Below are 22,153 nucleotides of genomic sequence, written 5' to 3' on the forward strand. Positions count from 1 at the left end.
ACTGCCGATTTATGAGATTCGCGGGTGCGAGCGTATGATTGCACCCGTGATCCATTCGCAATATGGGGAAGCTGCGGCTGCTCCCGCGAGGAGGCTGCAATCCATTTGCAGCTGCGGCTTTTCCATAGAAGTGAATGGTACGCGGGTGCGTATTGAGTTTCATTTTATATTAAATTGGTAGCAACGGTGGTCTGAGTGACTTGTGTAAAATTTTACAGCAGAAAACTGGAATTGAACCTTGTTTCCTTTCAGACTGCGGTTGCTGCACCGTAGTAATAATAATAATAGTTATAATGTATATCCCTACCCTTCTTTCCTCAAATTGTCAGCTGATCAGTGATCTGGGTTCCGTTAGAACCAGCTCCAGTCAGTACAGGATTATTGGTTAAGGAGTTTACTTTATTTTAATTGAAGACCTGAGATATATTTATATCCTACCAAATGGTTATTAAGAAGTGTGCCGTATTAACATTATATCTTATTACTGTGGGGATCCTTTGGTTACTGCCTATGGCTGAGCGGCAGCAACTACTAGTCTCTTGCAGCTCTCTGCTTTTCAGCCATGTGTATTCTTTCAGCAAGTGACTGACTGTTATCTACTCTCAGGTGCTGATCGTGCGTTCCTTTAATGTGGGTCTTGGCCATAGTGATGTATACAATGCACAATATGCAGGCACTGTTTAATGTCCTTTAATGTGACTTGCATAGTACACTACTATCAACGTGCCATTTACTAGAGGAAAAATGTATTCTAAGGAATATTCATTCCTAATTATATTCATTAGAGGTCATTTAGACAGCTGAAAAAGTTATCCCCATTCCTCCTTAGAGACAAGGAAATTTGTACTTGTATTGACAAGTGAGGGACAAGGTGTGAATCTTATCTGTACACATATTTAGTCTTGAAAACAAACTATGCCCAGTTACTGTACATCTCGTAGCTTTTAACTGAGTCATGCTATACTGAGAACCATGTCTAGCTCATGTTTATTCTTTGTTATATCCTGTAAGAGACGGTAGGAAGAAAAGGCAGTTGCCGTTGCTTTATATGTACAGAATAGAAAGTGGAAACTTTAACATAAGGCACTGCACAGAGGATTGTAATTATATGGACAACTCTGGGGGGGGGGGGGGGGGAAGGGGGGGATAGGATGACAAAATAACTAAATACCCCAGATACCAATGACGTACGCCGGTAATTACTGGTTATGTCAGTATGCCTTAGTAGACTGGAATCTCTTTGGTTGTCAGCTGAGTGTTGCCTTTCGTGGGGCTGCTCTCAAGCAGTTAATTAGGGAAACAAACACACATGGTAGAATCCTAATTTCTCTATCGTCCTAGTGGATGCTGGGGTTCCTGAAAGGACCATGGGGAATAGCGGCTCCGCAGGAGACAGGGCACAAAAGTAAAGCTTTCCGATCAGGTGGTGTGCACTGGCTCCTCCCCCTATGACCCTCCTCCAAGCCAGTTAGATTTTTGTGCCCGGCCGAGAAGGGTGCAATCTAGGTGGCTCTCCTAAAGAGCTGCTTAGAAAAGTTTAGCTTAGGTTTTTTATTTTACAGTGAGTCCTGCTGGCAACAGGATCACTGCAACGAGGGACTTAGGGGAGAAGAAGTGAACTCACCTGCGTGCAGGATGGATTGGCTTCTTGGCTACTGGACATCAGCTCCAGAGGGACGATCACAGGTACAGCCTGGATGGTCACCGGAGCCTTGCCGCCGGCCCCCTTGCAGATGCTGAAATAAGAAGAGGTCCAGAATCGGCGGCAGAAGACTCCTCAGTCTTCTAAAGGTAGCGCACAGCACTGCAGCTGTGCGCCATTTTCCTCTCAGCACACTTCACACGGCAGTCACTGAGGGTGCAGGGCGCTGGGAGGGGGGCGCCCTGGGAGGCAAATGAAAACCTATTTTGGCTAAAAATACCTCACATATAGCCTCCGGAGGCTATATGGAGATATTTAACCCCTGCCAGAATCCGTTAAGAGCGGGAGACGAGGCCGCCGAAAAAGGGGCGGGGCCTATCTCCTCAGCACACAGCGCCATTTTCCCTCACAGAAAGGCTGGAGGGAAGGCTCCCAGGCTCTCCCCTGCACTGCACTACAGAAACAGGGTTAAAACAGAGAGGGGGGGCACTAATTTGGCGTTAGAAATATATAAAAAAGATGCTATAAGGGAAAACACTTATATAAGGTTGTCCCTATATAATTATAGCGTTTTTGGTGTGTGCTGGCAAACTCTCCCTCTGTCTCTCCAAAGGGCTAGTGGGTCCTGTCCTCTATCAGAGCATTCCCTGTGTGTGTGCTGTGTGTCGGTACGTGTGTGTCGACATGTAGGAGGACGATGTTGGTGAGGAGGCGGAGCAAATTGCCTGTAATGGTGATGTCACTCTCTAGGGAGTCGACACCGGAATGGATGGCTTATTTAGGGAATTACGTGATAATGTCAACACGCTGCAAGGTCGGTTGACGACATGAGACGGCCGAAATTAGTACCGGTCCAGACGTCTCAAAAACACCGTCAGGGGTTTTAAAACGCCCGTTTACTTTAGTCGGTCGACACAGACACAGACAGGGACACTGAATCCAGTGTCGACGGTGAATAAACAAACGTATTCCTTATTAGGGCCACACGTTAAAGGCAATGAAGGAGGTGTTACATATTTCTGATACTACAAGTACCACAAAAGAGGGTATTATGTGGGATGTGAAAAAACTACCATAGTTTTTCCTGAATCGGATAAATTAAATAAAGTGTGTGATGATGCGTGGGTTCCCCCCGATAGAAAATTATGGGCGGTATACCCTTTCCCGCCAGAAGTTAGGGCGCGTTGGGAAACACCCCTTAGGGTGGATAAGGCGCTCACACGCTTATCAAAACAAGTGGCGGTACCGTCTATAGATAGGGCCGTCCTCAAGGACCAGCTGACAGGAGGCTGGAAAATATCATAAAAAGTATATACACACATACTGGTGTTATACTGCGACCAGCGATCGCCTCAGCCTGGATGTGCAGAGCTGGGGTGGCTTGGTCGGATTCCCTGACTAAAAATATTGATACCCTTGACAGGGACAGTATTTTATTGACTATAGAGCATTTAAAGGATGCATTTCTATATATGCGAGATGCACAGAGGGATATTTGCACTCTGGCATCAAGAGTAAATGCGATGTCCATAACTGCCAGAAGATGTTATGGACACGACAGGGGTCAGGTGATGCAGATTCCAAACGGCACAAAGGTGTATTGCCGTATAAAGGAAGAGGAGTTATTTGGGGTCGGTCCATCGGACCTGGTGGCCACGGCAACTGCTGGAAAATCCACCGTTTTTACCCTAAGTCACATCTCTGCAGAAAAAGACACCGTCTTTTCAGCCTCAGTCCTTTCGTCCCTATAAGATCATATCTGCCCAGGGATAGAGGAAAGGGAAGAAGACTGCAGCAGGCAGCCCATTCCCAGGAACAGAAGCGTTCCACCGCTTCTGACAAGTTCTCAGCATGGCGCTGAGACCGTACAGGACCCCTGGATCCTACAAGTAGTATCCCAGGGGTACAGATTGGAATGTCGAGACGTTTCCACTTCGCAGGCTCCTGAAGTCTGCTTTACCAAGGTCTCCCTCCGACAAGGAGGCAGTATGGGAAAAAATTCACAAGCTGTATTCCCAGCAGGTGATAATTAAATTACCCCTCCTACTACAAGAAAAGGGGTATTATTCCACACTATATTGTGGTACTGAAGCCAGAAGGCTAGGTGAGACTTATTCTAAATCTAAAAAAAAAAAAAAATTTTGAACACTTACAAAGGTTCAAATCAAGATGGAGTCACTCAGAGCAGTGATAACGAACAGGAAGAAGGGGACTATATAGTGTCCCGGGACATCAGGGATGCTTACCTCTATGTCCCAAATTTGCCCTTCTCACTAAGGGTACCTCAGGTTCGTGGTGCAGAACTGTCACTATCAGTTTCAGACGCTGCCGTTTGGATTGTCCACGGCACCCCGGGTCTTTACTAAGGTAATGGCCGAAATGATGATTCTTCTTCGAAGAAAAGGCGTTTTAATTATCCCTTACTTGGACGATCTCCTGATAAGGGCATAGTCCAGGGAACAGTTGGAGGTAGGAGTAGCACTATCTCGGATACTGCTACAACAGCACGGGTGGATTCTAAATATTCCAAAATCGCAGCTGATCCCGACGACACGTCTGCTGTGCCTAGGGATGATTCTGGACACAGTCCAGAAAAAGGTGTTTCTCCCGAAAGAGAAAGCCAGGGAGTTATCCGAGCTAGTCAGGAACCTCCTAAAAACAGTGCATCATTGCACAAGGGTCCTGGTAGAAAATGGTGGCTTCCTACGAAGCAATTCCATTCGGCAGATTTCACGCAAGAACTTTTCAGTGGGATCTGCTGGACAAATGGTCCGGATCGCATCTTCAGATGCATCAGCGGATAACCCTATATCCAAGGACAAGGGTGTCTCTCCTGTGGTGGTTATAGAGTGCTCATCTTCTAGAGGGCCGCAGATTCGGCATTCAGGATTGGATGCTGGTGACCACGGAGCCCAGCCCGAGAGGCTGGGGAGCAGTCACACAAGGAAAAAATTTCCAGGGAGTGTGATCAAGTCTGGAGACTTTTCTCCACATAAATATACTGGAGCTAAGGGTAAATTTATAATGCTCTAAGCTTAGCAAGACCTCTGCTTCAAGGTCAGCCGGTATTGATCCAGTGGGAAAAACATCACGGCAGTCGCCCACGTAAACAGACAGGGCGACACAAGAAGCAGGAGGGCAATGGCAAAAACTGCAAGGACTTTTCGCTGGGCGGAAAATCATGTGATAGCACTGTCAGCAGTGTTTCATCCCGGGAATGGAAACTGGGAAGCAGACTTCCTCAGCAGGCACGACCTCCACCCGGGAGAGTGGAAACTTCATCGGGAAGTTTTTTCCACATGATTGTAAACCGTTGGGAAATACCAAAGGTGGACATGATGGCGTCCCGTCTGAACAAAAAACGGGACAGGCATTGCGCCAGGTCAAGAGACCCTCAGGCAATAGCTGTGGACGTTCTGGTAACACCGTGGGTGTACCAGTAGGTGTATGTGTTCCCTCCTCTGCTTCTCATACCTAAGGTGCTGAGAATTATAAGACGTAGAGGAGTAAGAACTATACTCATGGCTCCGGATTGGCCAAGAAGGACTTGGTACCCGGAACTTCAAGAGATGTTTACAGAGGTCTTATGGCCTCTGCCGCTAAGAAGGGACTTGCTTCAGCAAGTACCATGTCTGTTCCAAGACTTACCGCAGCTGCGTTTGTTGGCATGGCGGTGGAACGCCGGATCCTAAGGGAAAAAGGCATTCCGGAAGAGGTCATTCCTACCCTGGTCAAAGCCAGAAAGGAGGTGACCGCACAACATTATCACCACATGTGGCGAAAATATGTTGCGTGGTGTGAGGCCAGGAAGGCCCCACAAAGAAATTTCAACTCGGTCGATTCCTGCATTTCCTGCAAACAGGAGTGTCTATGGGCCTCAAATTGGGGTCCATTAAGGTTCAAATTTCGGCCCTGTCAATTTTCTTCCAGAAAGAATTGGCTTCAGTTCCTGAAGTCCAGAACTTTGTCAAGGGAGTATTGCATATACAACCCTCTTTTGTGCCTCCAGTGGCACTGTGGGATCTCAACGTAGTTCTGGGATTCTTCAAATCACATTGGTTTAAAACCAGTCAAATCTGTGGATTTGAAGCATCTCACATGAAAAGTGACCATGTTCTTGGCCCTGGCCTGGACCAGGCGAGTGTCAAATTGGTGGTTTTTTTCTCAAAAAAGCCCATATTTGTTTGTCTATTCGGACAGGGCAGAGCTGCGGACTCGTCCCCAGTTCTCTCCCTAAGGTGGTGTCAGTGTTTCACCTGAACCAGCTTATTGTGGTGCCTTGCACCTACTAGGGACTTGGAGGACTCCAAGTTGCTAGATGTTGTCAGGGCCCTGAAAATATAGGTTCCAGGACGGCTGGAGTCAGGAAAACTGACTTGCTATTATCCTGTATGCACCCAACAAACTGGGTGCTCTTGCTTTTAAGCAGACTATTGCTAGTTGGATGTATAATACAATTCAGCTTGCACATTCTGTGGCAGGCCTGCCACAGCCAAAATATGTAAATGCCCATTCCACAAGGAAGGTGGGCTCATCTTGGGCGGCTGCCCGAGGGGTCTCGGCTTTACAACTTTGCCGAGCGGTTATTTAGTCAGGGGCAAACACGTTTGTAAAATCCTACAAATTTGATACCCTGGCTAAGGAGGACCTGGAGTTCTCTCATTCGGTGCTGCAGAGTCATCCGCACTCTCCCGCCCGTTTGGGAGCTTTGGTATAATCCCCATGGTCCTTTCAGGAACCCCAGCATCCACTAGGACGATAGAGAAAATAAGAATTTACTTACCGATAATTCTATTTCTCGGAGTCCGTAGTGGATGCTGGGCGCCCATCCCAAGTGCGGATTATCTGCAATACTTGTACATAGTTACAAAAATCGGGTTATTATTGTTGTGAGCCATCTTTTCAGAGGCTCCGCTGTTATCATACTGTTAACTGGGTTTAGATCACAAGTTGTACGGTGTGATTGGTGTGGCTGGTATGAGTCTTACCCGGGATTCAAAATTCCTCCCTTATTGTGTACGCTCGTCCGGGCACAGTACCTAACTGGCTTGGAGGAGGGTCATAGGGGGAGGAGCCAGTGCACACCACCTGATCGGAAAGCTTTACTTTTGTGCCCTGTCTCCTGCGGAGCCGCTATTCCCCATGGTCCTTTCAGGAACCCCAGCATCCACTACGGACTCCGAGAAATAGAATTTTCGGTAAGTAAATTCTTATTTTTCTCTCTTACAAATGAGAGTTTGTAGTAGATTTATTAATGTCCACCTAATAGTGTTTCACCATTGTATATTGGTAAAAAAAATAGGTCGTAGTAGAATTAGAAATGATTTAGGTGATTGTTAATTTAGATTTATATAATGGGTCTGTGCAGAAAATATGTAATTATTCAAATAAACTGCACATATGGTATAACAGCTTTACAAATGTTCTTCGGGGGAGATTAAATTATTTTAGAGTGCCACATCGCCTTTCGCTTCGGGTTATGTGCAATTGTGCTGGCGCCCACTCATTTTTCATGCTGGTCGCACCTAAATAGACCGAGATTAGCCTTGAAAGCTGCTACCAAACTCGTCTAAACTATTGTGCGAGAAAGGGAAATTGTGCAAAAGCCTGACTTTTCACATGTTTCTGCTTGCCCCCTCAGGAGGGGGCGAGTAGAGATAGTGGGCCCTCGGGGCATATGCGCCTGAACGGAGCAACAAAAAACAATTGAATTCCCCCTATATATACACATTAGTAAGGAAGGTAAAAAAAACCATCAAGATGCAGAGTAATAAGGTTAAATCTGAAGGGGTAAATTGAAGTAAATGGAGAAATTGCAAAACAGTCGTTGCTTTGTATTTACTGTTGAAAATTCAAAGAGGTTGCCTACATTAGACTGAAGTTATACACTATTGTATGGTATAGGCAAATATTATAGGATAGATGTTACTGACCTCTCATATTTAAAGTAGACAAGTGAATGGGTACAGATACACACATCCTAGAGAGTATTAAAATTACCAAAAGTAGCCCTTGCAGTGGCGTTAAACTAAACTTTCTAACCAATTACTGCTGGTGGGTAGAACCCAGGTGATTGGAGAAGGTATTAATATTGCACCAGGTTTTCCCAAATTTCGGTACTCAAGGCACCCTGGCAGTCCAGGTTTTAAGGCTAACAGTGCTTGTGCACAGTTGGTATAATCAAACTGACTGAGGTACTAATTAAGTCACCTGAGCTTACCCATGGATAGCCTTAAAACCTGGACTGTTGGGGTGCCTTGAAGACAGAGTTTGAGAACCACTGTAGACTGTAGTACACAAATACTTGCTGGTGTTGCTTCAGTGGTGTGTAAACCAGCAGGATCATTTAAAAAGAAATTTGGAATTTTTGCTACAAACAACTTACAGTTTCCAAGGCAACATAGATGTGATGTTTGGAAGATCATGTTAAACAAATGTAGCGGTTTTGCTTTAAATTTGCAACTAAAATGACAAATCTGAGCAGATCAGTGTAGAGGGCTTATTTAGATTATAGGAATTAATTTAATATGCTATTCCATAATAAATCCTAGTCCTTTTGTCAAACTTTTATTTATTCCACAATCCGGGTCAGTGTTCTAGGAATGCCTACTGTTAGAAAACACTTCATGTATAGCTTAGAGAAGAAAATAGAAATAGGATATAAAAACACTATACTATATAAAAGGTATACGGTACGTAGAGCTCATGGAGACCAAGTTTTAAAATAACAAGGTGATTTAGAACAAGGGACACACCATGAAATTGGAGCTGATAAGACTGGAAGGTAACCTAACACATTGTGATGTATCTCCCATTGGTTGTGTTGGGTAGTCCTACAGTACAGGGGTGGATGAGACAGACATCACTATTAGAATGTAAAATAAAAAAAAATCCTTTCATAACACACTAGAAGGTTGACCAGTCAGACCACAATAGAATTCATTGTTCTCTTGGTAATCCAGCGCAACTCTTACTAAAGTCCCATTCCCTTACAGAGAGCTGAAGTGTCCTACATTATCTGTACAGCCTATCGTACTAGGATCTGTAGATTTAAAAGCCACAAATGCATACATGTGTAGCAAGCCTTCACATGTATGAGGAGGTGTGCTTGCAGTCTTTGTAGGTAATGGCCAGTAGCTTGAATTAGATTCCTAGAGGACCTGGGGAGCCAGTGTATGAATCTGCGGTATGCAGCAGATGTGGATTACATTTCTTATAAACATATAAAATAAACTCTGGTGCTGTTTGATTTGGAAGCAAAGTAATTATGCACATGGGCAAAACCCTGTTGCACTGCTGGGGGGTAAAATGTGCAGAGAGATTTGGGTGAGGTGTGTCCCAACTAAAATCTAAATCAAGGTGTAAAAATACAGCAGCCTAATATTTTTGGCCACATGCAACAGCAGCCAGTATTTACCCTGCATGTAAATCAAATAGATTTGTACCCCTCGTATTGCAACATGGTTTGTTCCAGATATAAAGTTGCTTTTCTTGCTTTTACTCCCACCTTGAAATTAGCCTCATTAATCAGCATGGTCGTTAAGGCCACAAGATGTTAGTGTACTGGCTCTGTATACCATGCAAATGCTGATGTACTGGCTCTGTATGCCATTCCATCCACTGATGTACTGGTTCTGTATGCCATTCCATCCACTGATGTACTGGTTCTGTATGCCATTCCATCCACTGATGTACTGGTTCTGTATGCCATTCCATCCACTGATGTACTGGTTCTGTATGCCATTCCATCCACTGATGTACTGGTTCTGTATGCCATTCCATCCGCTGATGGACTGGCTCTGTATGCCATTCCATCCACTGATGTACTGGTTCTGTATGCCATGCAACCACTGATGGACTGGCTCTGTATGCCATGCAACCGCTGATGGACTGGCTCTGTATGCCATGCAACCGCTGATGGACTGGCTCTGTATGCCATGCAGTCGCTGATGGACTGGCTCTGTATGCCATGCAGTCGCTGATGGACTGGCTCTGTATGCCATGCAGCCGCTGATGTCCCGGCTCTGTATGCCATGCAGCCGCTGATGTCCTAGTCTCTGTATGCCATGAAGCCGCTGATGTCCTAGTCTCTGTATGCCAAGCAGCCGCTGATGTCCTAGTCTCTGTATGCCAAGCAGCCGCTGATGTCCTAGTCTCTGTATGCCAAGCAGCCGCTGATGTCCTAGTCTCTGTATGCCAAGCAGCCGCTGATGTCCTAGTCTCTGTATGCCATGCAGCCGCTGATGTCCTAGCCTCTGTATGCCATGCAGCCGCTGATGTCCTAGTCTCTGTATGCCACGCAGCCGCTGATGTCCTAGTCTCTGTATGCCATGAAACCGCTGATGTCCTTGTCTCTGTGTTTTGTCCCGCAGGAGGTGCAGGATTGTAAAGCAGTGTTATCCTAGCAAACATGCCATTTCCCTTTGGGAAGTCCCACAAGTCTCCTGCAGACATAGTGAAGAATCTGAAGGAAAGTATAGCAGTACTGGAGAAACAGGACATATCGGACAAGAAAGCAGAGAAGGTAAAATGCCATTGCCCTTTTTGCATGATACTATCAAATTAAATGTTTCCAGATAAAGTATTTTATATAGTTTATTTCAACTAATTCAGTACAGAACGAATGCAAATTTATAGGGATGGCCATTAATAAGTGAATTGGTAGTTTATGTACATGGAGCTGGGACCAGAAATAAAACGGGTAATAGTGAAAGAAAATGACATTTCGCCTCTATAAGCTTTTTTCTTTTGCAGCCCTAATTTCTCTTATGTCCTTGGCAGTTTTTCACGTTCTACTGTGAGTGTATGCACACAGTGCTAGATAACATGCCTACTATGGTGATATGTAGGAAGTCCCTACATCAGGAGGTAAAACATAGGTTCCAATCCCAGGAACATGTATGTCAAGAAACAAAGGTACAATGACTGAATGTATGACTGAGATTCAGCAGATCAGAATTATATTACCCTGCAAAAAATAGAATACAAATGAAAGTATGTGTTCCTATTGCAGTGTGCTTTTGGTCATTGTACTGTTGAAACTAAACATTTCCAGCATTTGAGGTTTTGTTGCATTGTGTAGCAGTTTTAGTCGATAATTAAATTGCCAGCTTGAATGCATCCCCATAACATGTTGCTACCACTGTACTGCGTGATGAGAATGGGGTTCACTGGCTTAAATGCAGTGTTTGATTTGAGCCATACATGTTTCTCTGCATTCAGACCAAAAGGTTCCACTTCATCCTCATCAAATCACAAGACTTTCTATCATACTGTATATCTGCAATAGCTTCCAGATTTTGCTTTGCAAGGGCTGCATCCTTTCAACCCTGGGCAGCAATAAGAATACCTTTTGGCACTATATACACATAATACAGTCTGGAAAACTGTATATGTGTAAAACCCCCCGCCATTAAGCTATACAAAACGCGGGAGAAGCCCACCGCTGAGGGGGCGGGGCCTTCTTCCTCAGCACACCAGCGCCATTTTCTCTTCACAGCTCCGCTGGAAGGACGCTCCCCAGGCTCTCCCCTGCAGTATCCTGTACAAGAAGGGTAAAAAAGAGAGGGGGGGGCACATAAATTTAGGCGCAAATAGGATAATAAGCAGCTATTGGGAAAAATCACTCATTATAGTGTAAATCCCGGTGTTATATAGCGCTGTGGTGTGTGCTGGCATACTCTCTCTCTGTCTCCCCAAAGGACTTTGTGGGGTCCTGTCCTCAGTCAGAGCATTCCCTGTGTGTTTGCGGTGTGTCGGTACGGCTGTGTCGACATGTTTGATGAGGAGGGTTACGTGGAGGCGGAGCAGGGGCAGATAAGTGTGGTGTCGCCCCCGACGGGGCCGACACCGGATTGGATGGATATGTGGAAGGTCTTAACCGACAGTGTCAACTCCTTACATAAAAGGTTCGATGACGCAGCAGCCTTGGGACAGCCGGGATCTCAGCCCGCGCCTGCCCAGGCGTCTCAGAGGCCATCAGGGGCTCATAAACGCCTGCTAGCTCAGATGGTAGACACAGATGTCGACACGGAGTCTGACTCCAGTGTAGATGAGGATGAGACAAATGCACAGTCTACAAAAGCCATCCGATGCATAATTACTGCAATGAAAAATGTATTGCACATTTCTGATGTTAACCCGGTTACTACCAAGAAGGGTATTATGTTTGGGGAGAAAAAGCAGCCAGTGACTTTTCCCCCATCTGATGAATTAAATGAATTGTATGAGGAAGCGTGGAGTTCCCCCGATAAGAAACTAGTGATTTCTAAGAGGTTACTGATGGCGTACCCTTTCCCGCCAACGGACAGGAAACGTTGGGAAACATCCCCTAGGGTGGACAAGGCGCTCACACGCTTATCAAAAAAAGGTGGCACTACCGTCTCAGGATACGGCCGCCCTAAAGGAGCCTGCGGATAGAAAGCAGGAAGTTATCCTGATGTCTGTGTATACACACTCGGGTACTATACTGAGACCTGCTATTGCTTCAGCATGGATGTGTAGTGCTGCAGCAGCATGGTCTGATACCCTGTCAGACAACATTGATTCCCTCGACATTGATACTATTTTGCTAACCATAGAACATATAAAAGACGTTGTCTTATATATGCGGGATGCACAGAGGGACATTTGCCTGCTGGCATCTAGAATTAATGCAATGTCCATTTCTGCCAGGAGAGTATTATGGACTCGGCAGTGGACAGGTGATGCTGATTCTAAAAGACACATGGAGGTTTTGCCTTATAAGGGTGAGGAATTGTTTGGGGACGGTCTCTCGGACCTCGTGTCCACAGCAACAGCTGGGAAGTCAACTTTTTTACCTCAGGTTCCCTCACAGCCTAAGAAAGCACCGTATTATCATGTACAGTCCTTTCGGCCTCAGAAAGGCAAGCGGGTCAGAGGCGCATCCTTTCTGCCCAGAGGCAGGGGTAGAGGAAAGAAGCTGCACCAGGCAGCCAGTTCCCAGGAACAAAAATCCTCCCCCGCTTCCTCTAAGTCCACCGCATGACGGTGGGGGCACGTCTCCGAAACTTCAGCAACCAGTGGGTTCGCTCACAGGTGGATCTCTGGGCTGTACAAATTGTATCTCAGGGATACAAGCTGGAGTTAGAGGCGACTCCCCCTCGCCGTTACCTCAAATCAGCCTTGCCAGCTGCTCCCAGGGAAAGGGAGGTAGTACTGGCGGCAATTCACAAGCTGTACCTCCAGCAGTTGATAATCAAGGTTCCCCTCCTTCAACAGGGACGGGGTTACTATTCCACAATGTTTGTGGTACCGAAACCAGACGGTTCGGTGAGACCTATTCTGAATTTAAAATCCTTGAACACTTATATAAGGAAGTTCAAGTTCAAAATGGAATCGCTCAGGGCGGTTATTGCAAGCCTGGAAGAGGGGGATTTTATGGTGTCGCTGGACATCAAGGATGCTTACTTGCATGTCCCCATTTACCCACCTCACCAGGAGTACCTCAGGTTTGTGGTACAGGATTGTCATTACCAATTCCAGATGTTGCCGTTTGGTTTGTCCACGGCACCGAGAGTATTTACCAAGGTAATGGCCGAAATGATACTCCTTCGAAAGAAGGGAGTTATGATTATCCCGTACTTGGACGATCTCCTTATAAAGGCGAGGTCCAGAGAGCAGTTGTTAGTCAGCGTAGCACTTTCTCGGGAAGTGTTGCAACAGCACGGCTGGATTCTGAATATCCCAAAGTCGCAGCTGATTCCTGCGATGCGTCTGCTTTTCCTGGGCATGATTCTGGACACAGAACAGAAGAAGGTGTTTCTCCCGGTGGAGAAGGCCCATGAATTGTCATCTCTGGTCAGGGACCTCCTGAAGCCAAAACAGGTGTCGGTGCATCACTGCACGCGAGTCCTGGGATAGATGGTGGCTTCTTACGAAGCAATTCCCTTCGGCAGGTTCCATGCAAGGATCTTTCAGTGGGATCTGTTAGACAAATGGCCCGGATCGCATCTTCAGATGCATCGGTTGATCACCCTGTCCCCAAGGGCCAGGGTGTCTCTGCTGTGGTGGCTGCAGAGTGCTCATCTTCTCGAGGGCCGCAGATTCGGCATACAGGACTGGGTCCTGGTGACCACGGATGCAAGCCTCCGAGGATGGGGGGCAGTCACTCAGGGAAGGAACTTCTAAGGACAGTGGTCAAGTCAGGAGACTTCACTACACATAAATATACTGGAACTAAGGGCCATTTACAACGCCCTGAGTCAAGCAGAGCCCCTGCTTCAAAACCAACCAGTGCTGATTCAATCAGACAACATCACGGCGGTCGCCCATGTAAACCGCCAGGGCGGCACAAGAAGCAGGATGGCGATGGCAGAAGCCACAAGGATTCTTCGATGGGCGGAGAATCACGTGCTCGCACTGTCAGCAGTGTTCATTCCGGGAGTGGACAACTGGGAAGCAAATTTCCTCAGCAGGCACGACCTCCACCCGGGAGAGTGGGCACTTCATCCAGAAGTCTTCACGCAGATTGTAAACCGTTGGGAACGGCCACAGGTGGACATGATGGCGTCCCGCCTCAAAAAAAAGCTAAAAAAAATATTGCGCCAGGTCAAGGGACCCTCAGGCGATAGCTGTGGACACACTAGTGACACCGTGAGTGTACCAGTCGGTTTATGTGTTCCCTCCTCTTCCTCTCATACCCAAGGTACTGAGGATAGTAAGAAAGAGAGGAGTAAGAACTATACTCATCGTTCCGGATTGGCCAAGAAGAACTTGGTACCCAGAACTACAAGAAATGATCTCAGAGGACCCATGACCTCTGCCTCTCAGACAGGACCTGTTACAGCAGGGGCCCTGTCTGTTCCAAGACTTACCGCGGCTGCGTTTGACGGCATGGCGGTTGAACGCCGTATCCTAACGGAAAAGGGCATTCCAGATGACGTGATTCCTACGCTGATAAAAGCTAGGAAGGATGTGACCGCAAATCATTATCACCGCATATGGCGGAAATATGTTGCTTGGTGTGAGGCCAGGAAGGACCCAACAGAGGAATTCCAGCTGGGGCGATTTCTGCACTTCCTACAGTCAGGAGTGACTATGGGCCTATAATTGGGGTCCATAAAGGTCCAGATTTCGGCCCTATCTATTTTCTTTCAAAAAGAACTGGCTTCACTGCCTGAAGTTCAGACGTTTGTTAAGGGAGTGCTGCATATTCAGCCCCCTTTTGTGCCTCCAGTGGCACCTTGGGATCTTAACGTTGTGTTGGATTTCCTGAAATCCCACTGGTTTGAGCCACTTAAGACCGTGGAGCTAAAATATCTCACGTGGAAAGTGGTCATGCTATTGGCCTTAGCTTCGGCTAGGCGTGTGTCAGAATTGGCGGCTTTGTCATGTAAAAGCCCTTATCTGATCTTCCATATGGACAGGGCAGAATTGAGGACTAGTCCCCAATTTCTCCCTAAGGTGGTATCAGCGTTTCATTTGAACCAACCTATTGTGGTGCTGCGGCTACTCGGGACTTGGAGGACTCCAAGTTACTGGATGTAGTCAGGGCTTTGAAAATCTATGTAGCCAGGACGGCTGGAGTCAGGAAAACGGACTCGCTGTTTATCCTGCATGCACCCAACAAGCTGGGTGCTCCTGCTTCAAAGCAAACTATTGCGCGCTGGATCTGTAACACGATTCAGCAAGCTCATTCTGCGGCAGGGTTACCGCATCCTAAATCGGTAAAAGCCCATTCCACAAGGAAGGTGGGCTCTTCTTGGGCGGCTGCCCGAGGGGTCTCTGCTTTACAGCTTTGCCGAGCTGCTACTTGGTCGGGTTCAAACACATTTGCTAAGTTCTACAAGTTTGATACCCTGGCTGAGGAGGAACTTGCCTTTGCTCATTCGGTGCTGCAGAGTCATCCGCACTCTCCCGCCCGTTTGGGAGCTTTGGTATAATCCCCATGGTCCTTACGGAGCCCCAGCATCCTCTAGGACGTTAGAGAAAATACGATTTTACACTTACCGGTAAATCTATTTCTCGTAGTCCGTAGAGGATGCTGGGCGCCCGTCCCAAGTGCGGACTTCTTCTGCAAGACTTGTATATAGTTTTTGCTTACATAAGGGTTATGTTATAGTTTCATCGGTTTAGACCGAGACTATGTTGTTTGTTCATACTATTAACTGGGTAGTTATCAAAAGTTATACGGTGTGGCTGGTATGAATCTTGCCCTGGGATTCCCAAAAATCCTTTCCTCGTACTGTCCATCTCCTCTTGGCACAGTTTCTCTAACTGGGGTCTGGAGGAGGGGCATAGAGGGAGGAGCCAGTGCACACCCAGAGTCCAAAGTCTTTCTTAAAGTGCCCAGGCCTCCTGCGGAGCCCATCTATTCCCCATGGTCCTTACGGAGTCCCAGCATCCTCTACGGACTACGAGAAATAGATTTACCGGTAAGTGTAAAATCTTATTTTACCTCACTCTGACCACCTAATTGACATACGTCAGGAACCCTGGGAAAACCCGGGTACAAAGTTTGTGCCTCAAAAGAAGATGCTGGCTCGCTATCCCCTCGCACCGGAGCTGTCTAAGAATTGGGAAACGCCTCCTCCAGTGGACTCACATGTGGCTAGGATGGTGGTTTCCCCAGCTCTGCCGGTCACCACCGTCACGTCTCTAAAAGAGCCTACGGATAAACGTGTGGAGGGTTGTCTGAAAGCGATTTACACCCTCACGGGTGCTGCACAAAGGCCCACTATTGCAGCTACTTGGGCTGCAGAGGCCATTGAAGCATGGGCCTTGGAGTTAGATGCTGAAATCTCCTCTGACCATGCTAGACAATGCTTGTCTTATATTGTCACAGCTTCTCGTTGTATTAAAGAGGCGGCTTCTGATGCCGGTATCCTGGCAGCCAAGGCCTCTACTACGTCAGTCCTGGCTCGCCGGATATTGTGGCTGCGATCCTGGTCTGTGGATCTGGACTCTAGAAAAACCCTGGAGGTACTCCCTTTTAAGGGAGATATTCTGTTTGGGGAGGATTTAAATAAGATTGTGGCTGACTTGGCTACTGCCAAAACTGCCTGTCTGCCAAGTACTGCTCCTTCTGTGTCGAAGGCTAAAGGTACTTCCTTTCGCCCCTTTTGTCCTTCAGGTAAAGCAAAAGGTCAGGCGTACAACAAGCAGGCCCGCACTTCCAAACCTGGTGAGCCTAAGCCCAAAAGAGCCTGGGCGGCCCGTCAACCAGCTTCCAAGACAGATAAGCCTGCCGTATGACGGGGCGGGCCTCCCTCTGGGGGATCCCAGGGTGGGGGGCCGGTTTCTAGGGTATACCCAGGAATGGTTGAAGACCACTTCAGATGCGTGGGTACGGGAAGTCGTCACACGAGGTTACGCCATAGCCTTCAAAAACCGACCCCCTCATCGATTTTGCCAGACAGATGTCCCGTTGGACAAGACAAAGGCAAACACTCTACATTCGGTGGTACAGACCCTCCTGGATACAGGAGTCGTAGTACAGGTGCCTCCTGCGCAGAGGGGCCGGGGGTACTATTCTCCGCTGTTTCTAGTCCCGAAACCGAATGGGTCCTCCCGGCCCATTCTCAACCTCAAGACATTGAACAGGTTTGTGAAGGTTTCCAAGTTCCGGGTGGAAACCCTTCGCTCTATAGTTCTGGCCTTGGAACCTGGGGACTTCATGGTCTCCCTGGATATACAGGATGCTTACCTGCATATTCCTATAGCAGTGTCTCATCAGCAATACCTGAGATTTGGGATTGGCAACTGCCATTACCAGTTTCGGGCGTTACCTTTTGGTTTAACAATGGCTCCGCGAGTCTTTACAAAAGTCATGGCGGTGATGACGGTGGTACTCCGCCGTCAAGGGGTCAGGATACTACCGTATTTGGACGACTTGTTAATCCTGGCAAATTCCCCAGAACTTCTCCTGCGTCAGCTAGATGTGACGGTCCGGTTTCTGCAAGCCCACGGGTGGCTCATCAACTGGAAGAAGTCATCCCTGATCCCTGCTCAGAGCATGGTGCATCTGGGAGCACTATTGGACACTCACAACCAGCGGTTGTTCCTGTCTCAGGAGAAAGTCCTGAAACTTCAGGAGAGGATTCGTTGCTTCCTATCTCGTTCGCAAGTGTCGATACATTCTGCGATGCAGGTGCTGGGTCTCATGGTGTCGGCATTCGACATGGTGGAGTACTCTCAATTTTGCTCTCGCCCTCTCCAGAGGCTGATTCTAGCCAAATGGGACGGCCTGCCTCACCGGATCAGGTCTCATGATCTCATTGACTCCGGAGGTCCGTCTGTCGCTGCTCCGGGACCAGCAACGGTGCAGGGGCCGTCCGTTCTGGATATCCGACTGGGTCCTGTTGACGACAGATGCCAGTCTAAGAGGTTGGGGCGCAGTGCTGGAGCAACACTCCCTTCAGGGGCAGTGGACTAAGGAGGAGTCCCTCCTCTCGATCAATATTCTGGAGTTGCGGGCGGTCTTCAATGCCTTGAACCTAGCCCAGCATTTAATTCATAACCGTCCTGTTCAAGTACAGTCGGACAACGCCACCACAGTGGCTTACATAAATCGTCAAGGCGGCACTCGAAGCCGCCTAGCAATGAAGGAAGCCTCACGAATTCTACAGTGGGCAGAACGCCATCTACCGGCCATATCGGCAGTATTCATTCCGGGAGTCTTGAATTGGGAAGCGGACTTTCTCAGTCGTCAGGACGTACATGCCGGCGAGTGGGGCCTCCATCCAGAAGTGTTTCAACTCCTAGTGGAAAGGTGGGGCCTTCCAGACATAGATCTGATGGCGTCTCGACACAATCACAAGGTTCCGGTCTTCGGAGCAAGGACAAGGGATCCTCAAGCAGCATTCGTGGATGCGCTGGCGGTACCGTTGAGGTTTCGGCTGCCGTACGTGTTCCCTCCGGTGTCACTCCTGCCCAGGGTAATTCGGAAGTTCAAGCAAGAAAAAGGAATTCTGCTTCTCATAGCTCCAGCGTGGCCCAGACGGCACTGGTTCTCAGACCTGCAAGGCCTATCGTCAGAGCGTCCAATTTTACTTCTGCAACGCCCAGACCTCCTCGTTCAGGGCCCCTTTGTCTACCAGGACCTAGCCTGGCTGTCTTTGACGGCGTGGCTCTTGAAGCTTCTGTCTTAAGGGCTAAAGGGTTTTCTGAGGCGGTCATTCAAACTATGTTGCGGGCCCGGAAACCGGCTTCTGCTCGGATTTGCTATAGGGTCTGGCATTCTTACTTTGTTTGGTGCGCATCTAACGATTATGGCGCTTCCAAGTTTAGTATAGCCAAGTTGTTGGCTTTTTTTCAGCAGGGCCTGGACTTAGGCCTGCGTCTGGCCCAGTGGCGGATCTAGACTTAACTTTTAGGGGGGGCGGTTTAAGAATTATGACTCCTCCCCCTAATCATAGCCCCTCCCACTTAGTAATGCCCTTCCCGTTCGCTTCTAAAATTTCCTATTGTTGCCATTACTAATAAAATGTTGCCAGTTAGTGGAGAGAACCCTGCGCACTGGTGATACAGACTGGCGAATCGCCATTCCTTCCATCAGGGGTGGTAGAGGATAAGACAGTAGGGCAATTTAAACATGCATGGGATAGACATAAGGATATTCTTACAAAGAAATAAGGATCAGATAAGGTTACAGATAAAAATAATGTAAAAAAAAAAAAAAGGGGCAGACTAGATGGGCCAAGTGGTTCTTATCTGCCGACAAATTCTGTTTCTACAGCACACTGTATGATCCGAAATTCACATTATAGCTCACTGTATGATCCGAAATTCACATTACAGCACACTGTATGATCCGAAATTCACATTATAGCACACTGAATGAGCCGAAATTCACATTATAGCACACTGAATGAGCCGAAATTCACATTATAGCACGCAGAATGAGCCAAAATTCACATTATAGCACGCAGAATGAGACGAAATTCACATCATAGCACACTGAATGAGCCAAAATTCATGTTATAGCACGCAGAATGAGACGAAATTCACATCATAGCACACTGTATGAGTCGAAATTCACATTACAGCACGTAGAATGAGCCGAAATTCACATTACAGTACACTGAATGAGCCAGGAAAGAGCTTTCATGTTTCCTGCGTTTGCAGAAGAGAACAATACTACAAATCCTAGCAACATTGATTGGCAATCACACGAAATTCACATTACAGTACACTGAATGAGCCAAAATAATGCAGGCACTGGGGGCAAGGGGAATCCTACCCCCTAATTAACTTACACTGGTGCAGCGAGTGATCTCTACAGTGCATGCCTAGAAAATGATGTGCATATGAATAGCTGGATAGTTTGTATATAGAAACCATAAGGAAACAATTATTACATTCTCTGATGTCCTCCTGGCCACCTACTCATATTTTGTCCGCAGCAGCCAGCAGCATGAGGAGTCGGATCGAGGCCGGGAGAGAGCGCGCCCGTCCTAACGCGCGTACAGGGAGGAGGGGGCGTGGTCAGAACAGAGGCCGCTGTATGCGCGTCAGGACGCTCTCTCTCCCCTTCCCCCGCCGCGCTGCACCGCTCTCCACCCCGTTCCCAACACCGCGGCGGGACCCGGCCTCCATCCCGGTGCCGGTATGTGTAGGGGGGGCGTTCGCCCTAATCGCCCCCCCGCTAAATCCGCCACTGGTCTGGCCTCCCTCAAGGTTCAAATATCTGCCTTGTCGGTGTGGTTTCAGAGAAAAATTGCGACCTTACCTGATGTGCATACCTTTACTCAGGGCGTGTTGCGTATCCAACCTCCCTATGTCCCACCTGTGGCTCCTTGGGACTTGTCGGTGGTTTTGGGGGTGTTACAAGAGTCTCCGTTTGAACCTCTTGGTTCAGCTGACCTTAAGTGGCTTTCCCTTAAGGTGGTGTTTATGCTGGCTATTGCTTCAGCTATAAGAGTGTCGGATTTGGGTGCCTTGTCCTGTAGTTCCCCATATCTGATATTTCACCGTGACCGGGCGGTTCTTAGGACTCGTCCCGGCTATCTACCTAAGGTGGTTTCTTCGTTCCACCTTAATCAGGAGATTGTAGTTCCGGCACTTGTTTCTCCTGATCTGTCTCCCAAAGAGCGGTCTTTGGATGGTACTGGCTCTCCGTATCTATGTGAAGAGAACGGCTCCAAATAGGAAATCTGATTCTCTTTTTGTTGTGTTTGGGTTTCTCAAACGGGGCTGGCCTGCTCACAAGCAAACTCTGGCCAGATGGATTAGAATGGTGATTGCACATGCTTATGTGAAGGCTGGTCTCTCTGCTCCTGATCACATTAAGGTCCATTCTACTCGGCCTGTTGGACCTTCTTGGGCGGCCCATCGTGGTGCGACCCTTGAACAATTGTGCAAGGCGGCTACGTGGTCCTCTGTGAACACGTTCAGAAGGCTCTAAGCCTTCGATACTACCGCTTCCCAGGATGCTTCCTTTGGATGCAGGGTTCTTGTGCCCGTTACAGTGCGTCCCCTCCCATAAGGAACTGCTTTAGGACATCCCCTATGTCTATCCTTGTGGAGCCCAGTGTACCCCGCAGCAGAAAACGAGTTTTATGGTAAGAACTTACCTTTGTTAAAACTCTTTCTGCGAGGTACACTGGGCTCCACAAGGCGCCCACCCTGACGGACTTAGCTTCTTTGGGTTGCTATGGCATTAGCCGCTGACACTTCTCCTGTCGGTAGAGTGTGGTGTTTGTGGCAACTGGCAGTTGTCGTCTCTTTTACTTGCTACTGCATTGGGCTGGTTAACAAAACTGAGCTCCTGTGCACGGAGGCGGGGTGATATAGGAGGCGGCGCTATGCATCTTGGGAAGAAGGTCAAAGCTTTTGAGCCTGTTGGTGCTTCGGATCAAGATCCTACTCTACACCCCTATGTCTATCCTTGTGGAGCCCAGTGTACCTCGCAGAAAGAGTTTTAACAAAGGTAAGTTCTTACCATAAAACTCGTTTTCTTACTTAAGTGGAGCCACAATTAGTTACCTTTTTGAAGTGTGCTTGCAATTACAAAGCGTATGAACCTTTTATAAATGTAATCCATTTGCTTTTCATTTTCTTAAAATTTTTGGGAAAGGACTTGAAATATTTGTTTGACTTTGAGGTTGCATAGTTTTGGTCACTGATCCAGATACTATCTCTTCTCTTAAACTCCAAATCTGATAAGTGTGCTTTATTGCCCCTAAATTCATGTGACCCCATAAGTAGAATATTTGGAAAGGGTGGTTCTATCATGACTGGTTTTCTTACTTTGTTAGTGTATTGTAATACAGGTTGAGTATCCCATATCCAAATATTCCGAAATACGGATTATTCCGAAATACGGACTTTTTTGTGTGAGAGTGAGATAGTGAAACCTTTGTTTTTTGATGGCTCAATGTACACAAACTTTGTTTAATACACAAAATTATTACAAATATTGTATTAAATGACCTTCAGGCTGTGTGTATAAGGTGTATATGAAACATAAATGAATTGTGTGAATGTACATACACTTTGTTTAATGCACAAATTTATAAAAAATATTGACTAAAATTACCTTCAGGCTGT

General features: G+C 47.3%; 1 protein-coding gene across 2 annotated transcripts in view; it reads left to right on the plus strand.

Moving 5' to 3' along the window:
- The window catches only part of LOC134909153 (calcium-binding protein 39), a 99,026-nt gene that overhangs the window by 42,045 nt on the left and 34,828 nt on the right, over positions 1–22,153 (plus strand). For both annotated transcript variants that reach the window (XM_063915660.1, XM_063915659.1), the window contains one exon: positions 10,015–10,166. In XM_063915660.1, coding sequence (XP_063771730.1) covers positions 10,053–10,166 — 114 coding nt within the window. In that variant the 5' untranslated portion in view covers positions 10,015–10,052. The remainder of the gene's footprint in view (positions 1–10,014; positions 10,167–22,153) is intronic.

The sequence above is a fragment of the Pseudophryne corroboree genome, chromosome 4, assembly GCF_028390025.1.
Source record: "Pseudophryne corroboree isolate aPseCor3 chromosome 4, aPseCor3.hap2, whole genome shotgun sequence".
NCBI classification, from domain to species: domain Eukaryota; kingdom Metazoa; phylum Chordata; class Amphibia; order Anura; family Myobatrachidae; genus Pseudophryne; species Pseudophryne corroboree.